General features: G+C 36.1%; 1 protein-coding gene across 5 annotated transcripts in view; it reads left to right on the top strand.

The window, feature by feature from the left end:
* The window catches only part of LOC141390078 (glutamyl aminopeptidase-like), a 58263-nt gene that overhangs the window by 9956 nt on the left and 28031 nt on the right, over positions 1-20276 (top strand). For 2 of the 5 annotated variants that reach the window (XM_073962542.1, XM_073962536.1), the window contains exon 1: positions 4991-5047. Coding sequence is in view for 1 of the 5 variants with exons in the window: in XM_073962538.1 (XP_073818639.1) it covers positions 2049-2419 (371 nt within the window). In the remaining 4 variants the exon portion in view is untranslated. Of the gene's footprint in view, positions 1-2048; positions 2420-4990; positions 5363-20276 lie in introns of those variants that run through there. The other 3 variants (XM_073962538.1, XM_073962543.1, XM_073962537.1) reach the window with 3 other exon arrangements.

Raw genomic sequence — 20276 nt, 5'->3', positions numbered from 1 at the left:
AATATTAGCAATTATGTAAAATTTTCTATATTTTATAGATTTTGATGCCCTAGATGGAGTTTTTCCTGTATGGTCTGTTCAAAGGATAAGTTCTACTAGTTCAGGGCTACGATATTGCCAACGACAGCAAGGCCAAATTCCTAATCGTTTCTGAGAAAAATGCCCGATAAATGCAAAAAAATGTAATTTTAGCCCGGTTTAGATGCTGCCATAAAATACGAACTGGATCTGACAAAACCCTACTAGGGTTTTTGTAGTCTAAATATGTACTATCAAAAAATGCACACTAGAAGTTGTTTGCATTTTCAGTGTTGCATAGTGTTATATGCAACCAGTCTGAGTCTCCAACTTTACGCAATGGAGTTGTTGCAAGAGTAGATCGCAGTTAGACCTTTCTCGGTCTTCACCCGTCAATGATAAGCCAAATGTCGTCTGGGATGCTATCTTCCCTGAAGGGGACAGCTGTTAAAATTGTGGTTTATGTTGGGATGTTCGGGATGTTGTCCCAGACCATAACTACAGTCCGCATATATGAAATACAGGGACATTGAGCTGCTGGCGACAGTAGTAAGAGAGACCCAGCAAACCAAATGTCTAATGTCCGACAAGTGTGAACAATTTCGGAAACAAAGTCGTTCAGATTTCGTTACGATTTCTAAACGATTTTTCGGACAGGAAATAGTTCATATTTTGTACAGATTTCGTTCCGATTTCGGAACGAATGTCTGAAAGAAATTTCCTTTCCGAATTTCCCAAGGATTTTCTTCAGATTTCGTTACGAAATCGGACCGAAATCGATCCGATGTCGCTCCGACATTTCGTTCCGAAATTATGTCAACCACTTCATACAACTTTCGTTAAGATATCGTTACGAATTTTGTTCCGATTTCGTTACGATGTCGGTACGATTGGTTTGCTGGGGAATTAGGTTGGTGCACTTGTGGGTGTGAAAACTGCGGGTGTAAAGGCAGCCATACCTACATCAATCGTATATTTACTTTCAGATTTTTAAGGAAAAGTTCTTATATCCATGAGAAATGTTTTTTTTTTGGGTGTGGTACTAAGGTGAACTAATTTTTGAACGGATAGAGATATTTTCATATTATGCATTAAAAACATTTAAATTCGGATTAGTAGTTGCAGAGGAATTTTGCATCAAAATATATATCAAAATTCATATGTTCCAATCTATTAAAAAGGTCAAACTACAATAAAAAACCACAAATACACAAAAATTTTACAAAACTTATTCAAAAATTTCTTTCAAAAAAATTTAAATTTGCTCAATGATTAAAAAAATATTCCTTGGGTTCTCATAAAACGCATATAGCTGATATAAAAACACATACATATATTAAAACATGTCCACTCTTGTAAAATAGCTATCATTTATATGGCAAACGGTTTAAAAACAGATTTTTACTCATGTAATTTCAATAAATTTAAAAGTGTTAAAATGACGGAATCGGATGTGTACAGAAGTATATATGGGCTGAAGGAGAACACTCTCAGAAATCATTCTGCGAAAACGAAACATTGTTACCCGAAAAGTTCTATAATTTTCTTCTTCGTACATGCTTCGATAATGGCCCGAATATTTCTATAACACCGCCCACATAGTATTCTTGCAATATAGGAAGGATTACTGTTTAGACTCACTGTTTAAACTACCTCACAAAGGCCTAAAAAGTTACCCTGGAAAACTACGAAAATGCTATACTATACCGTCTTTTTGTACAGTCATAGGTTGAGGGTATTTAGTTGTTGGCAAACCCGGCTGACTTTTTACTTGTCTTCATGGCTCTTAATAATAATGACTCAAATGAAATTAAATTCCCTTATTGAAAGCAAAAATATGTGCTAGAATTTTCAGTGGCTTGCCATACTGCCCAATGCTAATTATGGAGATCTCATTAGCAAAGATCGTAAAGCAATAATGTATTTCCCCTTTCACTTACGAAAAGAGATTTGTATTTTTTATCTTAACTATTCATTGTATTGCTAATAAATGTATACAAAAATAACATGTACATTCCTCTAAATTCCAGGTGATTTATCGTCTACCCCGTGAAATACGTCCCATCAAGTATAAACTCTATATCCACCCTGACCTGGTAGCCAAAACATGCACGGGAACAGCATCGATTCAAATCGAAATCGATGTGCCAACCAATTTGATTGTTATGCATGCTCGTGATTTGAAAATCGAAGGCGTCAGCATCCTGAATATGATGGCTCGCATGCGTATCCGCATTAAGGAATTCTACTTGTCAGAGGAACGTGAAATGTTTTTCATTGAATTGGAAGAATTGTTGTACCCCGGAATGCCCTATGTTGTGTCCATTTCATATGAATGTGAATTGGATGGTTTGGTTGGTATCTATTCTAGTACATATTTGGATGCAAATGGAAATGCAAGGTAAGTGGGGAGAAGAAGATTTTTGTTTGGTTATGATATTATCGAATGTGTATGGCAAAAGCATTTTTATTGAAATTGTTTAAGTTTTTTAGTTATTAAGAAAATCTAAAGGCTTCTTGGAGTAAACGAAGAAGCTTTAACACCTCAGTTGCAGTAGTGACAGTAATTTAGCACAGTTTTTATATGAAAATGTACAGTTCTGATATGTAAATGTTTGTAGGATTGGATTTCAAACAGACATTTTGTGGGGCGTTTCCCAGCTGGAAAATAATTTGATGATAACAAGAAAATGGGTTCAAAGTGAATAATTACACTGTACACCAAATTCATTTTTTTTAACTTAAATTACGTAGTCCGGATAAGTCATTGGTTACTTATATTGTGTGTGAAAATACGTGAGAGATTTACCGGCAAGGTCCAGTGGAAATATAGGTTTCATATGTGTTGTCACATGCACGATTTGACGTGGTCCAAACTAATAATAAATGGGAGTAACTCCCCAGCTTCGGTGACATTTACGGAATTAACCTTAGAAATTGACCTAAATTGCTATATTCTAATTGGATGTATTATGGTCATTCATGATACAGCTATTTATGTCAATTTCTAGGGTCAATTTTTGCCGCAGTCAAGGACCACGGAGCAGTGTAAAACGTTGAAAATGATTTTTATACCCTCAGCCTTTAGGGTAGATCTAGCAATGTCCGTCCGTCTGGCTGGTGCGCACGATAACTCTCGAACGGATCAATCGATTCGGTTCAAATTTTGGGTATAGAAATATTTTGTCCAGTTTGATTTAAGTTCGAAGATGGACCATATAGGTCCACTCCTTCAGGTACCTCCCACACAAAATTTGAAATAAGCGCAGTTTAGTGACACCACTCCAGTCGTTATGAAATTTTTTGTAACAGGATGTTCGTGCGGCCCCCGTTACGTCATTGTAATTTTTTTCGAGGGCAAGTCCATAGTTCCCGAGATAATGGCGCATAACCTCAAAAAAAAAAAAAAAAAAACGCTGCACTATGCCCCGAGTTCAAATAAACGGTGGCCAAATATAAAAGGAGTTGGCGTTGTCACATGAGTTTTGTTATAAATACTTATAGTTCACTGACAATGTCGAGACTCAATCGGTCCACTCCTTCGGGTACTTCCCACCCAAAAATATCGGTAAAGTTCAGTTTAGGGCCTGTTAAAGAATCGCTTTGATTTTTGTTGTAACAACTTGCATTCTCTGCCCCCCATATAACGGTATAATCTTCATCAGGGGTAAGTCCATACTTCCTGAGAAAATAACCTGAAAGGTACTATGACACCGTGTGTAGTGGTTGGAGCGCAAGATAACTCTCGAACTGATCTGCCGATTCGGTCCAAAATTTGGCATTCGTAATATTTTGTCCAAACATAGTTTAAATTCGAAGATTGGCCATATCGGTCCACTCCTTCAGGTACCTCCCCCACAAAAGTTTAAAAATGTTCGGAAAAATTGTGCACGCGATAACTCTTGATGGGAGTGACCGATATAGATCAGGTTCGAATATGGACTATATTTGTCCACCCCTTCGGGTACCTCCCACACAAAATTTTGGATAAATTCACTTTAAGACCTGCTCTCGAATCACTTTAATTTTTGTTGAAGCAACTTGCATTCGCTGTCTCAATAACGGCAGTAAAAGTTTTTTCAGGGGCAAGTCCATACTTCTTGAGAAAAGAGCCCGAAAGTTGTAAAAAACCCCTATGGCACCATATGTAGTGCCTGGAAGCTCGAACCGAATATATATCCGAATATAGCAATATTATGTTTTTCGCAGGCTAGTGTGATAAAAAAAAGCCCTATCTATCGATATCTCCGCAAATTTTTGATCTTTAATCCTATTTATACATTTGTCGGTGCATACGGCCAACATTTTGAAAACCCCCCTAAATACATAAGTTTTTTTTTTGGAAAAAAAGTATTTCAATCCACACAGGCTGAGGGTATATCTCTGCTTTTTATTTATTTTAATTTCTATATTTTCCAATTCTCCCACTGTGGCCATATCATGTAGTGTTGCCAAAATTTGTAAACAAAATTTCGCGCTAAAAAATCTCACAAATCTCTCCGCATTACCTCAAGTTTAGCTCTCAAATCGATTCCCAAACAAAATAAAAAGCCGGTCTCAATGTTGATTCGCCAACCATTGCATGGCGAAAAAAACACACGACCAGAAAAGCAACAACAACAACATGAGAAACAGGAAAACAAAGCCAAACAATCAACCAGTCCAATACAAAAACACAATGCAAAGCTTAGCTCTTCGAACGCACAATAATGCTGCACACCGGAGCAACAAGTATCGGCAAAGAAAGCCAAACTTACCTCCCCCCATACGGCTCTTTGAGGCCCACCGCCACACGGCAATATTTTAATCCCACCATCATGAGTCTTGTATTGGGGGGACGACAGTTCAGTTAGCTCAGACTGGCTTATGTTGTTGTCGCAGTTGTGGCTTTGCTGCTGTGACTGTCACAGTTTTTGTTGTTGTTGTTGGTTTTACAAAAAAGTCTTTACAGTTGAATTGAAACCAAAAATACAAATCAGTTGAGAGTGAACGTTGGTCAAAGTTAGGCGGTCATAGCGGCGAAATTACGGTGCGAATTAAATCAATGGCAAAAATTGAATAGAAATCGGGGGGAACAAAAAAAAACTAACGGATTTTTTTTATTAAAAAACAAATTAACGGCATAAATTTAAAATAATATTTAAAGATATTTGGTGTTTTGTGAATAACAAAATTTTGAAAAAGAAGAAAAATAATTGAAATTTTGTGCAAATTTTCTCAAAATCGAAAATACAAATTATCATAAATCATTCCGCCCGTCACTTGGTCACGGCAGTTATGAATTGTTGTGCAGTTTTTTTATCCAGCATTTTGTTCAGTGCATGTCCAGATAATTGACTTCAAGGTTTGAGGAGAAAATTCGTTCATTCAATTCTTCATAAAAAAAGAAATGAAAGTTCAAGCAGCTGCTTTTGAAAGAAAAATAACAAAAAAAAAAAACATAAATTAATTAGAGGTCAAGGTATCTCCATCTCCTGATGGCTGATGGAAGTTGGCGGCGGCAACAATTATTGGTTGTCCCTGAATTCAACTACCCAATTTTCCCCTCTGCAAAATAATTAATTACACTAGAGTGAGACGGAAACAAAGATCACCACCATTCAAAACCAAAGTTCATGGCTAAAATTGTAACTTTGTTTGAAAGGAAAGTGAAATCAATAGCAAGCTCAACAAGTACCATTTCGAAAGACAGCAGCGGAAAAAGAAAAGAAACCAACAATCATCATTTGTCTCAAAAACCACATCACATCATTATCAATAGTAACAACAACAACAAACACAACGGCCGCATCAAGATCATAAACAACATTCAATAAAAACTGGCTAAATTGAATGAAAATGAAAAGCAGAGAATTAGTACCACTATTTTCTATTATGGCGGGTAGGGGGAGGAGTACAGTGTGTTTCAAACATGTAAATGTTGAACTCAATTCGGTTACAACCGTTAGTTAGGAAATGATTATTTCGAAGACGGTGTTTGTTACATATTACCCTAAAGGGGTTAAGAAAGCTGATCAGGAAATTGGGGACAGGAGAAAACTGAAAGACTAACGACAACTGCCAATCAAGGCGCCAGGAGACCTTCTACTTCGGTAGAAAAAGGCTCTCCAAGCAATCGTCCACAAAGGTTATTAGATTCGAATGAATATGTTCAATTACTGCGAGTCTGTCCGACTACAGTAAGGTATCATACACCACCGCGATTTTAGTATAATTTGGTGGAAAAAACCTTAGACCAACTTTTGTCACATTTTCCAAATTTCAATAAAATTGGACCGAAATTGGTGCATAAAAAAAATTTGAATCGATTTCAATATACAGTCGAACTCTATAACGACCATCCCTGTAACGAATACTTCTCTAAAACGTTTTTGTTTTTAATTCGTCGCTCCTCAAGTGCTGCGTTATAGAGAAGTATAAGAAGACACATTCCTAATTTCATCGAAATTGGACAGACGAAGCGTGTTTGGGGCATCAAATACATGAAATCGGGCGAAAATATATATGGGAGCGACATATATCCAAATTCGAACCGATTTCCATATATAATTTGACACACTTTTTTCTAGATAAAGTCACCGAAGAATTTTTTTGAGCTTTTTGGTCGTAATGGTCCTTTTTGGTCCTCCAAAAATGTAGGGTTGTAATCAGAATCGCAAGGACAAACTTCGATGATATTCTCGAAACAATTTGTACCTAAGAAAATATTTTGCGAACTTTTGTGAGGGAGCTAAAGAAAAGGGCTTTTCAATATTGTCGATCTTCGAACTTGCTATAAATTCGGAAGAAATATTATGATGTTCCGAGGTTGAAACAATGTCAGTCACCCCTTCCTATATTTATCGTACCCACCAGTCATTTTGGTTGGTCCCCACCGCATAGTTTTTAGATCTTTTGGCCCAGGAAGCATGGAATTGTCCACTAAAAACATGACATCACTGTAAACTGGGCCAGAAGGACTACGGAGCAGCTCCTAAACTGCACTTAAGCAATTTTTTGAACTTTTTTTTAGGAAGTTGTCCTATATTGTCCCGGATCGATTGCAAGACCAGGCAACATCACATTTTAATGGTTGTATTTCAATCATGAAAAACTTCTCTACAAGTGGTGTCGCAAGACACGATGTTCGGACTTGGCTATAAAAAGTAAGTCCCATATCATTCACCTACTATGAATCGGGATGCACTCATTGAGATGAGGTAAGTCCCCCTTGTCCTTTCAAGAATGTTTGGAAGAACAAATGTAATGATGTGCTAAGCTTCCGCAAATCGCATAGCTATCGTGATCATCAGTAGTTTTAGTGTGTTGTAGTGTTTTTAGAGCTGTAGGGTCATTATCTCAGGAAGTATAAACATGCACCCAAAAAAGTTAGCGTCATAGTATGTAGCAACTTGTATTCACCACCCCCATATAACGGTATTTCATCAGCGGCAAGTCCATACATCCTGAGAAAATTGCCTGAAAGTTACAAAAAAGCCCTATGACACCGTGTGTAGTCGTTGGAGCGTAAAATATCTCTCGAACGGATCTGCCTATTAGGTCCACAATTTGGTCTTCGTAATATTTTGTGGAAACTTAGTTTAAGTTCGAAGATAAGCCATGTCGTTCCACTCCTTCAGGTACCTCCCCCACAAAAGTTCAAAAATGTTCGGAAAAATTGTGCACACGTTAACTCTTGATGGGAGTGGCCGATTTGGTCCATACTTTACACATCCTAATATATCTTCCAAATTTATATCACGTTCGAATATGGACTATATTTGTCCACTCCTTCGGGTACCTCCCACATAAAATTTCGGACAAGTTCACTTTAAAACATGCTCCGGAATCATTTTGATTTTTGTTGAAGCAACTTTCATTCGCTGTCTCAATTACGACGGTATAAGTTTTTTCAGGGGCACTTCCATACTTCTTGAGAAAACAGCCCGAAAGGTTCAAAAATCCTCTATGGCACGATGTAGTGAAATTCGAAGGTAGTGCTTATAGGCCTAATCCTTCCGATATCTCACCCACAAAAATTCAAAAATATTCGCTAAAATGGTACGCGCGATATCTCATGGACGTAGCAACCGAATTGGACCAAACTTTGGATCTCTAAATATTGTCGAAATTTAGTTTATGTTCAAATTTGGGCTATATCTGTCCAATCCTTGTGGTACCACCCACACAAATGTTCAAAATTTTTGTATGGTTCGAGGATCCTTTGGACATTTTTACCGAAGGTTTTCCTAGTGGTCTTGTGTACAACGATATCATGTTATTCGCCGGCTAGTGTGATAAAAAAGCGCTATTATCTATCGATATCCCCGAACATTTTTGAGCTTTAATCATATCCATACTTTTGTCGGTGCATACGTCCAACATTTTGAGGGGGGTTTTCAAAAATACATACATATGTTTTTTTGTTGGGAAAAAAGTATTTCAATCCACACAGGCTGAAGGTATATATCTATCGGTTAAGCCGACTGATACCTTTTTACTTGTTTTTGGTGACATTCACTGTATATACCCTTGTTAGCCAAAAGGCTGAGGATATAAAATGGAAATATAAAAACTAATTGTTCCAAAAACATGTAAACATCTAAGTAAGTCTTTCTTGGTTATCTTTCATCGCCCACCAACTGCTTTAGATACAGTCTCCGTGATGTTCAGTTCAGGTGCTCGAAATTTATTTTTTTCGTTCGACTTTCTTTCAATGCTTGTTTATTTTCAATTTTCACATAAGTTATTTAAACATTTATTATCAATAATATCTACAGATTTATTCAATTCCATTGTCATCTATTTATGATCTTTATAATTTATGTACATATCGATAAGATTTGTCATCAAACCATTTCAACCTGTTTCTCTGAGTTGTGGTGTCTTAAGTTGGGATTCAAGAAAGAAACTCCAAACCTCTTCAAACAACCAATAAACCACTGCACACAAGTTTGCACAACAACAATCACAAAAACATTTTTCTGACCCAAAATACATAGTGGCGAACAGGTTTGAAAATATCTTTCTATTCAAAAATGTTTTTTTGGATAGATATTCCGATCAAAATGCCTCAATTTGTTTTGAATGAAAAGCGATTTCGTTCACCTTTCATCGACACTTCGAAACAAACAAAACAAAAATGTGGCTGCATTGTTTACAGACGCCCGATTACAATTACAATTATTGTGTTATTTGTATATATTTTTTGCAGTTGTTGTAATAATTTTCTACCATTGTTTATTATTTATTGTTTAGGTTGGGTTCTTTGTTTGTTGTTTTGAAGTTTCAAATATTTTTTCCATGGTTTGTTCAAGCGTAACGCATACCAGAAGCTCACATGCGGTGGATCATGCCACATGGAGAGCTGCTAAAGGTACATATTTGAAATACAAGAATGTTAGAAAATTTATTGGAATTGGTCATGGGCGAAAAAGGCAGGGTCAAGAATAGTGTGCAGCAACAGGTGAATTGCGATGTTTCAATGGCCAATTCAATTGGAAAATTTACGCCATTCTGGGCAAGACCGAGGATTGCTCTATAAAATTTTTTACAAAAAGTTAAGATCTTCGAATTCAGGAAGTATGGACTTACCGCTGTAATTATACTGCTGTAATTAATATAAGTGTCCTCGTGGCTACGGCAGAAAAAAATTAAAACTATGCAATATATGTATGTCCCTAAACTGCACAATAGTGACAATGGGGATAAGGGGTATTTTTTAATATTGACCTTCTAAAGTTGAAAAGACATTTTACAATGTGCAAAGTTTCGACCTCCTTACAGCTTTGTCCATACTTCCTGAGATAATGGTCCCTATATCAGAAAGTATCGACAAGCCGCAAAAACTTTCAAAGCGATCCGACTCATGCCATTAAACTGCACTTTTTCGAGGCCATTTTCGAACCTGTTCTATGTCGGGTAAAAATATTACTAAGTATGGACCAAATGGGATACACACACCTCTTACCGTGCCCACCATATTAGCGAACACTTTGAAACTTTCTCGGGTGAGGTAAAGGAAGGTATGGACCGATATGTACAAAATATTACGAGTGCCACATTTTCAACGAAATTGGTTTACACGGATGGGACCCCAGCCAGCCAGACAGACGAACATGGCTAAATCGACTCCAAAGTGTCTGAAAAGGATGTGGTCCAAACATGCTACCGCATGCAATATAAGGCCTTTTGGCGGTCGTCATTCTATATAAAACCTAAAGGAGGTCTCAAATCTATAGAATATCTTTGGGATATCTTCCATATATGTAGAAAACTCGTAAGAGGTCTCCTATCTATAGATGGCCCTAGGAGGTCGTCAGTAGGCCTCTAGTAGGTATTCTATCTATAGTATATAGGTTTTCTACAGATTGAAGACCTCAATTGTCCATCAATAGATTAAAAACATCCTAAAGGCCTTCTTCAGAATGACGACAGCCTAAAAGTATTCCATATAAAATAGACATTCTAAGTGTATTCTACAGACAAAAGACTTCCTAAATGTATTCTATAGATAGAACAGAATACCTCCAAAATGCCTTCTAACATCCTTCTATAGATAAAAGACTTCATAAATATTTTCTACAGATAGAAGATCTTCTGTGGGCCTTCTGTAGATTGTATACATTTTAAAGGCTCTCTATAGATTGAAGACCTGCTATAGGTCTTCTATGGAGAGAATACATACATTAAAGATCTTCCTGAAGGTTTTCTACAGATAAAAGACTTTCTGAAAGTTTTTTATACATACTCGTAAAAGACCTCATAAAGGCCTTCTATAGATAGATGACCTCCCATATAAAATACCTTCTAAAATCTTTCTATATTTAGAAGACTTCCTGAAAGTCTTCTACACATGGAACACCTCCTATACATAGAAGACCTCCTATAGATTTAAAATCTGCTTCTTCTATAGATAGAAGACTACCTATAGCCTTCTATGAAGACTACCTATAGCCTTCTACTATAAATGGAAGACCTCATAAAATTCTTCAATATATAAAATATATTCTATCTATCAAAGGCCTTCTGTAGAAAGTCGTCTATTAAAGGCCTCTATACACAGTATTTTACAGTTAGAACATATTTAATAAGAACTTCTAAAGGTACTTCTATAGACATAAGGCCACCTAAAGGTTTTCTATGGATAGAATAGCCCTAAGAGGCCTTCTAAAGACTTCCTACAGATCTTCTATAGATAAAATACCACTTAAAGATCTTCTGTGGATTGAAGTCGTCATACAGATTTTCTACAAATAGAAGACTTCCTAGGGAGACTTCTCTCATATCAAAAGTCTCCCTTGTCCCGTCTGGGGTGTTTGTGGAACAATTATATTATTAAGACTTCCTAAAGGTCCTCTATATATTAAAGATCACCTAAATATCTTCTTAATGTAGACTTTCTAAATGTCTTCTCTGTATTCTCTGTCTTTTATAGATGGAAAAACCTCTTAAAGGTCTATTACAGATATTGTTATGGAATTATGGTTTATCTTAGCTCCGTATAGACGTTGTTTTATTCTCCGATGCGATTTTTACAAAATAAAATGAGGGTTCGTTTTAGATTACGATTCTACAACGCTCTACTAACGTTATCCACGCAGGACTTTAGTTCAGTATTTAGCACAAAGCTTTACTTTATTCAGTTTACTTCTTTAATTTTTAGATAACACTTTTAAGTCACGGTCTGAATTACTACTCAATCGCCCACCCGCTACGCCACGTATTTATACTCTCTTGCGTATACATAGACTTCATCTGGGGGGTTCTCCAATGTTCGAACGGGATACAGATCATTGGTTCTCGCTTCCTTACGGTAGCGTAAAAACAAACCACACGTATTCTCTCTTTATTTCTGATTTGAGAGAGAGAGTACAAAAACAATTAACTAGGTAAACAGTGTAAATCAAGACTAAGCGATAACTTCATGATTGCATAACTCCATACATTAGTTGTTGGTGCAAAACTGATACAAATAGACTAAATGCTTAATAAAAATTTACGTTACAATTCAAATTCTTAAATTAGCAGAAATTCATCTAAATTTACTTAAATCTACCTATCTCTATCTATTCGCAACAATATAATACCTCCTAAACGTTTTCTGTAGATATCAGAAATCCTCCTAAAGGTCTTTCATAGCAGCCCTTAAAAAGGCTATATATAAAGGACCTTTGTATATCTCTGCTAGGCTGGTATATAGTCTTCTACAGACGGAATAATTATAAGGGTCTCCTTTAGATAAAAGACCTCCAAATGACAGAAGATTTAATGCGGGTGTACATACCATTGCACTACGGTGGCACCCTATCTATCTATTCAAAATACGTTCTACAAATCGCTTAAAGGTCTCTTATGGACGAAAGACTTTTTAAGGGTCTTCCATACATAGAACATCACCTAAATGTCTGCTATAAACCAGTGTTCACCAGCGAGCCCGTACTGAGAACAACTAAGCATACATTACCGTGTGTTTTGGATTGAAAGTTACGATAATTTCCTCTCAGTAGCAGCTCGCTGGTGAACACTGATATAAACTGAACATTACAAACATGTCTTTTATTAATTGAAGATCTGCAAAAGGTCTGTTATAATGGACATCTATGAATTAATTCTTTTTTAAGACTTCAACAAGGTACTTTGCAGATATGAACCAGTCATAAATGAAAAACCTATACAATGACTTCTCACGCAGAGAAAAAAATAGGATTGATTCAACAATATTCGAAGAACTCCAACAATCGCTTCTGTCAATTTTAACAATTGTTTTCGTCATATTCAACAATAGTTTTTCTCAACTGGGCAATAGTATTATCTTTTCTTCGACAATTTTATTCTCTTCTCTCGCCATTCAAGAGGTATAGAGACTTTTTGATTAAGGCCTCCAAAACGTCTTCTGTCTCCAAAACGAAGGCCCATTAAGGAACTCCTGTAGATAGAATATCTCTTAAATAGTTACATTCTACACTAATGTTTGCAATTTCCACATGTGTACATCTAACTGTTCAATCCCTAACTTCTTCATTATTTGATTTTATACCCCTTTCTTTTCATTTGACAACAAAAAGATCAATAACTCCATCGTAAATGGTGTTAACTACATTTTTCACTCTCTGTCATATGTCAAGTTTCTATTGTTTACACTTTTTCCTGTACATTGCGTACGTTTCCATTGGCATGATTAATGCTATTAAATGCATTGCACTGGGTTCTTTTGACTTCTGGCTTCTTTTGCTGGCAATGCAGTTTTACATACCTGGGCGATGTTGTGTAAAGCTGCTACACGTTTTATTCCTTCTCATTTAAGATTCAGGTTGCATCCATGCAGCAACCAAGAACTGGATAGCGCTTGGTACGTGAATGTACGAATGTTTGAAAGTCTGAATATTGGGAATATAGTACGCATTCCTTGCAGTAATACCTACTTTTCGTAATGGTGCTGCAACGCTCCAATGGTGCTATGTGTGGTGGTCAAGCAAAAGTTTTTCTTCTTTCGTATATGAGTTGTAACATTCGTCAATTATGTATTTTATTTACTTTCTTTATTTCCATCTACTGTATTGTTTGACGTTTTCCTCTTTTGTCCACACTTTTCTCTGGCCTACAAGAAGAAGTCATCAAACATTGTAAAGTTTTGTCCAGGTAATTGGCTTTATATTTATGATCATTATTACCGGTTTTTTGCGCTTTTACTAGGTTTCTTCTTTTGTATTTGGCATTGTTCTTCTTTGCCTCCTTGGTGTTTTTCTCTTGTTTTTCAGGGCTGATTTTTTGTATCTTCTTTTGTTTATTTGGGTTTTGTAAATTTCTAAGTTAAGATAGCTTCTTTGTTGTTGAAATTCAGTTTTCATTATTTTATTTTTTTTTTTTTTGCTTGAATGTCAGTCAGTCTCTGAATACCTATGTCTATTGCAAAATTTGTTACCTTTTATGATTCGTGTATTTTGTTCACAAAGTATTTCATGAAGTTAAAAACAAAACAAACCATCATAAAAAGAATAATGCCATAAATAAATTAATGTTACTATGCTACTCCATTCCAAACATTTTATGGATGAAACTATTCAGTAGTGGTAGTGTTAATTTTTTATGATGCCTAAGTGAAAATAGCTATTGTGCTAATATTTAGTTATTAACAATACTTTGCGAACTAATTATTTTCCTCTATCCCCGCCCCTTTAAAGATATTAACAATTTTCATGATAACTGTTAGCCTTTCATGAATTTGATTTTTTTTAATGGTAATTTTTTAAAGAAATCAATGTTGTAAAATTGTTTTGTATTTTTCTTTTTATTTATTTATTTATTTATATCTTTATTATTGGAATTCAGAATTTTATAAACAAAAGTTAAAATTCAAAAAACATTTTAGGTCGCAAATATAAGCGGACAAAACTAAAGCACCCCCAATTCGAGGTACAACCAGTGTTGCCGAATTTGACAATTTATCGTCATTTTGACGATTATTTGGCCTAAAATTGAAAAATGACGATTTGACGATTTTATGGTCCAAAATGACGATTTTTCACGTAATCCCGAATTGCATGAAATAAAACAGGATAACTATTTTTTGACCATAATTTCACGAAAGTCTTTAAGGAAAATAATATTCCAAACTTGGCTTCATGAGCTATTTTAATGTTTTTTAAACAATTTCGAGACGGATTGGCTTTATTTAGGCACATATCTGGAATAGAGGTATTTTCATAGGTATTTTCATCTTGGATTTACATCAGCTGAAATTTTTCATGTAGGATTGTTAATGAATGAAAATCTTCCGTGAAAATTTTTCGGGATATAATACTTCCGACCCATGTCCTCTTTAATGAGAGTTTTTGTCGATTTTCGACTGCCCATCAACCAAATGTACAGTGCTGCTCAAAACATTTGCAACTGGAATGACAAGTTCATATTTTATATAGTTCTGAGGTAGTTTGTGGATTTGAAATGCCAATATTTTTGTAGATTGATTGTATATTGAATCCTTTTTAAAGATTTAAAAATTAATTTGCAAAAGTTTCACTTATTTTACAAAAAATATACAAAATAAAGCTCGAACTCACTTTTGGTCTTGCTCAAAACATTTGCAACTGAGAAAATTTGATTCAAAGTTTGAAGAAATTATTTTTGTTTTGATAATATATTGTGAATAAAACATTTTATTTATTATCTGGAGACATCGTTAAGGAAACCAGTTAACTAAATAAGTTAATATATCCGTTGGAATCCTGTGATCTAAGGATAATTGTTAAATACCAAGGTTTTATTCGATATTTAATAGTCTAGAGTCCAGATTAGAGCCCCGGAACCTCCTATATGAATTTAGATTACTATAGCTGATTGAGTTCGATAAGAACTTAAACATATTTTCAAAAAAAATTACTAATTTTACGTGGTTATATATACGTTTAGATGCGGTATTATGCCAAAACATTCTGTTATACGACAGTTCTGGCGTGTACATTGTGAGATTTTGACATGCTACCTGTCAGATTAGTTCTTGGATCTGATAAATATCTCGACCTGATGTATCCTGTAACATTTCTGTCCATAAAAATACCTCCTGGGCAATATAAAACACCTTCTACAAATTCGGTCAACTTTTTCGTATAAGGAGACACATTTTATTATCTTTCGTTCTGGTGATCAATCAAATTTTTTCAAGTAATATAACTTAAATATTGATTTATATCGAGGAGAAGTACTAGGTTTCACTACTCCAAAAACATTACACACACATTTTTTTGTATAATTTCTATGAAAAATTCCACTTTACCTGGAAATTACTGTTTTCCCAAAATTTGCCTATTTTGGTATACCGGTGTCCTTGGAATGTATCGGAGGTGTTTGCATAGATTTATCAGTGTCAAGTCTTTTTTTAACATCTGTTGATGACATCTGAGAGATCTGCTTAATAATTCGTATGATTATTTGATCATCCCCTGCAGTAGATGTTGTTGTCCTTGCATCTCCTTCCCATCTTATGGCGATTTTAGTTCTTTTTACGCGGTATCCAGCTCTGTTTTACATATTGTGATGTTCCTATGTTTATTTTTGGGCATCGTTGGATCCACAATTTTCAAAAATTACCATTTTAGCAAAGCGTTGATATAAATTTCTGGTCATAATTAAGTTTTTCTTAAAAAATTAGACATGTCTTGTTTTCGGCATACTTGTCTATCAAAAGTAAACATGTGTGGGATAAAATGTACTCCTCATAAAAGCTTTTCGTCCCCTTCTTCCGACTAAACACAATTTGATGCCAATCAATACAAAAAACTCGTCAAAAATGAACTAATAGATATTCGTACCACGGAGTTGCAAATGTTTTGAGCAGGCTAAAGCATGTGTTCCTCCGATATTTCACACATTTTTAAACATAAGTGTTCATAACTGAATATTCCTTTTTAAATCTTGAAAATATGGTCAACAAAAAATCAAATAACAAAAACAAACATATTTCAAAACTCAAAATGTCCCTAAAAATGGACTGTATGTGATATAGGCGTCTGAGTTGCAAATGTTTTGAGCAGCACTGTACGTGTACCAACAAACATGGGCGGTCACACTGTCAAGCATGCGATGTTTGAGCTAATCTGTCATTCAAAACTGGCAACGTGTACCCAGCTTTACCTTGTTGCATTAATGCAAACTAGAAAACCACAGGGAAAACTATCATCTTCTGAATGCTGTTTTATAGCGCTACCTAAGGGACTAACTCTACTTGTCACTTTCAAAAAAAAAATATATATATTGGCTTATTTTGAAGTACAGGTAGTGTGGAGTATACCGCAAAAAAATTGAAGATGGGAAAAATTTCTTGAGATTTGTATGTATCATAGATACTTTAAACGCGTTTCTCAAAATGGCATTTTTGAAATCGGTGCCAACGATAGCTCGAAACCGAATTGACCGATCTTCACATGGTGAGCTTATTTAATAAATAAAAGGCTTGCACTTAAGCGAGACAGTTTTTAAAAACAATTTTGCCTGACAAAAAAAAACAGTCAATTTTTTTCGTTAAAATCGAAATTTTTACTTTGGCAGTTAATTTTTTTTATAAAAAAGTTTGTTTAAAATTCTGTTTCGCCTTAAGACAAAATTAATAGGTCCTTAAAATGCTTTCAACATGTACGATAATCGACCCATCCGTTTTCGAGTCATCGTTGGCATCGCAAAACGCTTTTACAAAAAAGGGTTTCGCAGATAGCCATTTACCACAAGACTTTGCAATATTTTTCAACAACAAAAAATTGGTAATATCTTTAAAAACAATTCAAGAAAATGAGTTTTTTTGGTCTGCCCAACTAGGGACAACCCTTTATGTGAGATTGGGTTGTATTTATTGCTGTGGGTTGTACATTTTATGTTGTCAGTCTCATTGTCAAACCTATCGGCTAAAAATCGCAATAAACGGTAACCAAACTTAGTTTTGGATCATGATGACGATTTTTTGACGATTTTCCAAATTTCGTTGACGATTTGACGATTTTTTTGACGATTTCCGACCAAGAACTGTCGGCAACGCTGGGTACAACAAAAGCTATTGAAATCAATATTTCGTTGCGTATCCTTTATTCCGGATGACGCACGCCTAAAAATGTAGGCTGGAATGTTCCAAAATTCTTTTGTCATCTCTTTTTAAAATTACGGACCTTTTTTTGTAATTACTTACTTACTTAGCTGGACCATTAGTTCATATTTACATTAGGCAATTTTCTTTGCGGCAATTGTCAGTTTGTCGGTTAGAGAGGGTGTTGAGAGGCAAAGGGTTACCATATGCCTCACCTCTCTATTCATCAAACTGACAATTGCCGCAAGGAAAATTGCCTAATGTAAATATGGACTTTCAGAACCTTTGTTCCATAGTCCAGGTCTATTATTTCGGCCCAATTTTTTCGTTGACCATTGGCTTTAGTCGTTCGCACAATATCCCTGACATTCTTATAGGCAATAGGGAGAAGACTTATGCACCTTTAGTTGGAGCATACAGTCTTGTCTTGTAGACGGGACATAGAATGCTCAGGTTAAAATCGTCTTCCTGCCAGATGGTGAAAACTAGCTGATGCATACACCTCCGGTCGCCGCCGGTTTTAAACAGCTCAGCCGGTTGGTTGCTGTTTTTACCTCATCTTGGCCGGGCGGTATATATTCTATTCCATCTTCTGGGATTCGATCTGTGGTACCATCGTCTTCGCTACTTTTGGATACCAGCAGATTGGAGAAATGTTCCTTCCATATCCTGAGCACGCTATCTGTATCTGTTATCAGATTACCTTGCTGGTCTCTACAGGAGGATGTGCCCGTACCAAAGCCATCTGCTTGATGTTTCACTCTTTGGTAGAATTTTCGGACTTCATTCTGGCTCCTGTACATCTCGATTTTTTCACACTCCCGCTTTTCCATTTCTCTCTTTTTATTGTGGAAAAGACGTTTTTCTTTTCTCCTTTTCTCCCGATATCTCTCGTGCACTACGCGTTGCTACTGATTGTAAATTAGCTCTATATGGGGCATTTTTCTCTTCGGTAGCAGCACGACACTCCTGATCATACCATGAATTCCTTTCTGGAGGTCTCTGGTATCCAAGTATGAATTTTGCAGCTGTTTGCATGGAGTGGGCAATATTTTGTCATTGTGTTGTTATGTTGTCGGGACAAGGAGTGCTCTCATTAAGCATTTGGGCTAGTTGAGTGGAATATGCTGTGTCTATCTGTTGTATTTGCAGCCTATCAATGTCCAACTTCCGCGTTGTATCTGTTCGTGCTTTATTTGCAACGTTTAGACAGGTACGTACCTTTGCTGCAACAAGGTAGTGATCCGAACCAATGTTTGCGCCTCGGAACGATCGTACATACAACACGTTCGATGAATGTCTTCCATCTATCACAACATGATCAATTTGATTACTTTGTCTTTGATCTGGAGACAGCCAGGTGCCCTTATGAATATCGAGATGATTAAATCTGGTACTGCTAACTACCATGTTTTTTTTGCAGCTGCAAAGTCTATCAGCCTCATACCATTGTCAGATGTTTCACTGTGGAGACAGAAATTCCCGACTTTTGGGCCAAAGATATTCTCCTTTCCAATTTTGGCATTAAAATCGCTTAGAATAATTTTAATGTCATGGGCAAGGCAGCGGCCATATGTTTCTTCTAAGCGCTCGTAAAATATATCTTTGGTCTGTTCGTCCTTTTCTTCAGAGGGAGCATGAGCGCAGATAAAGCTGATGTTGAAGAATTTATTTCTTATTCGAATTGTAGCAAGTCTTTCATTCACTGAGGTGAAGCTGGATACCAGATGTTTTAGTCTCCGACTAACTACAAATCCGCAACCAAACTCATGCTTTACGTCATGATAGCTATAATACAGTGCGTCACCTTTAGGTGTTGTTGTGACGCCTTTCCCAATCCATCGTATTTCCTGTATGGCAGTAATATCGGCCTTGTACTTTTCAAGTACGTCTGCCAATGCGAAGACTGCAAATTCTCTATAAAGAGTGCGAACATTCCAGGTGCTGATTCGCAGATCATGGTCCTTAAAACGTTTGCGGGGTTCGCCAACTTTAGAGGGGTTTGTTTTTCTTTTCTTTCGTTTTTTTAATAGTAGACTGTTTTTTCTACGGGAGAGTTACTAACCCGACGCCAAACCCAAGTTTTTAGCGTTCTTATGGGTGAACGCGCGGCACATGTTAGCTCACTACCTTTAACGGGTGTTAAAGGCAGCTCCCCAGGTGACACCACGGGGAGGTCAGTGTCCACTTGAGATAAAAGAGGGACGAAGACAAATCCTGGGCTTTGCCATGTTAAAACCGGTCAGGACCGTTCCTTGGTATCTTCCATCCCCTACGTCACCCTTCCATACCCTTTTTAATTATAGGCTGAGAGTATTTTAAGGTCTCGGTACATCTGTTCTTTTTTCATTAAGCCATTTCTGATAAAAGACTAAAAGGTAATTCGAATTTGGCCCGGCCGTTCTTTATTCATTTATCAGAAATGACTTATGCAAAAATGCCATGCTTCTTACGTTCCGAGGCCTTAATTGTAGGCAAAGTCAGCACCGGTTATTCGATATTAACTATGTTTTATATTCCGCCCAAAAATATGCTAATGCTGGAAAATCATGGACTCATGGATTTTTTCAATTTTTGTCTCCTCATCATCTTTAGATTTTGAGCATTTTGGCTGTTTAAAACTTCAAAAAATGGTGGTGAAGTTCTCTCTTGTCCCCATTTTTGTTGAGTTCTTGGCACATAGTTTAGGTAATTTAATATTTTTACC

The sequence above is a fragment of the Musca autumnalis genome, unplaced genomic scaffold (genome assembly GCF_047663935.1).
Source record: "Musca autumnalis isolate F117 unplaced genomic scaffold, ASM4766393v1 scaffold_1, whole genome shotgun sequence".
Lineage (NCBI taxonomy): Eukaryota > Metazoa > Arthropoda > Insecta > Diptera > Muscidae > Musca > Musca autumnalis.
This window is presented reverse-complemented; position numbering and strand designations above follow the sequence as displayed.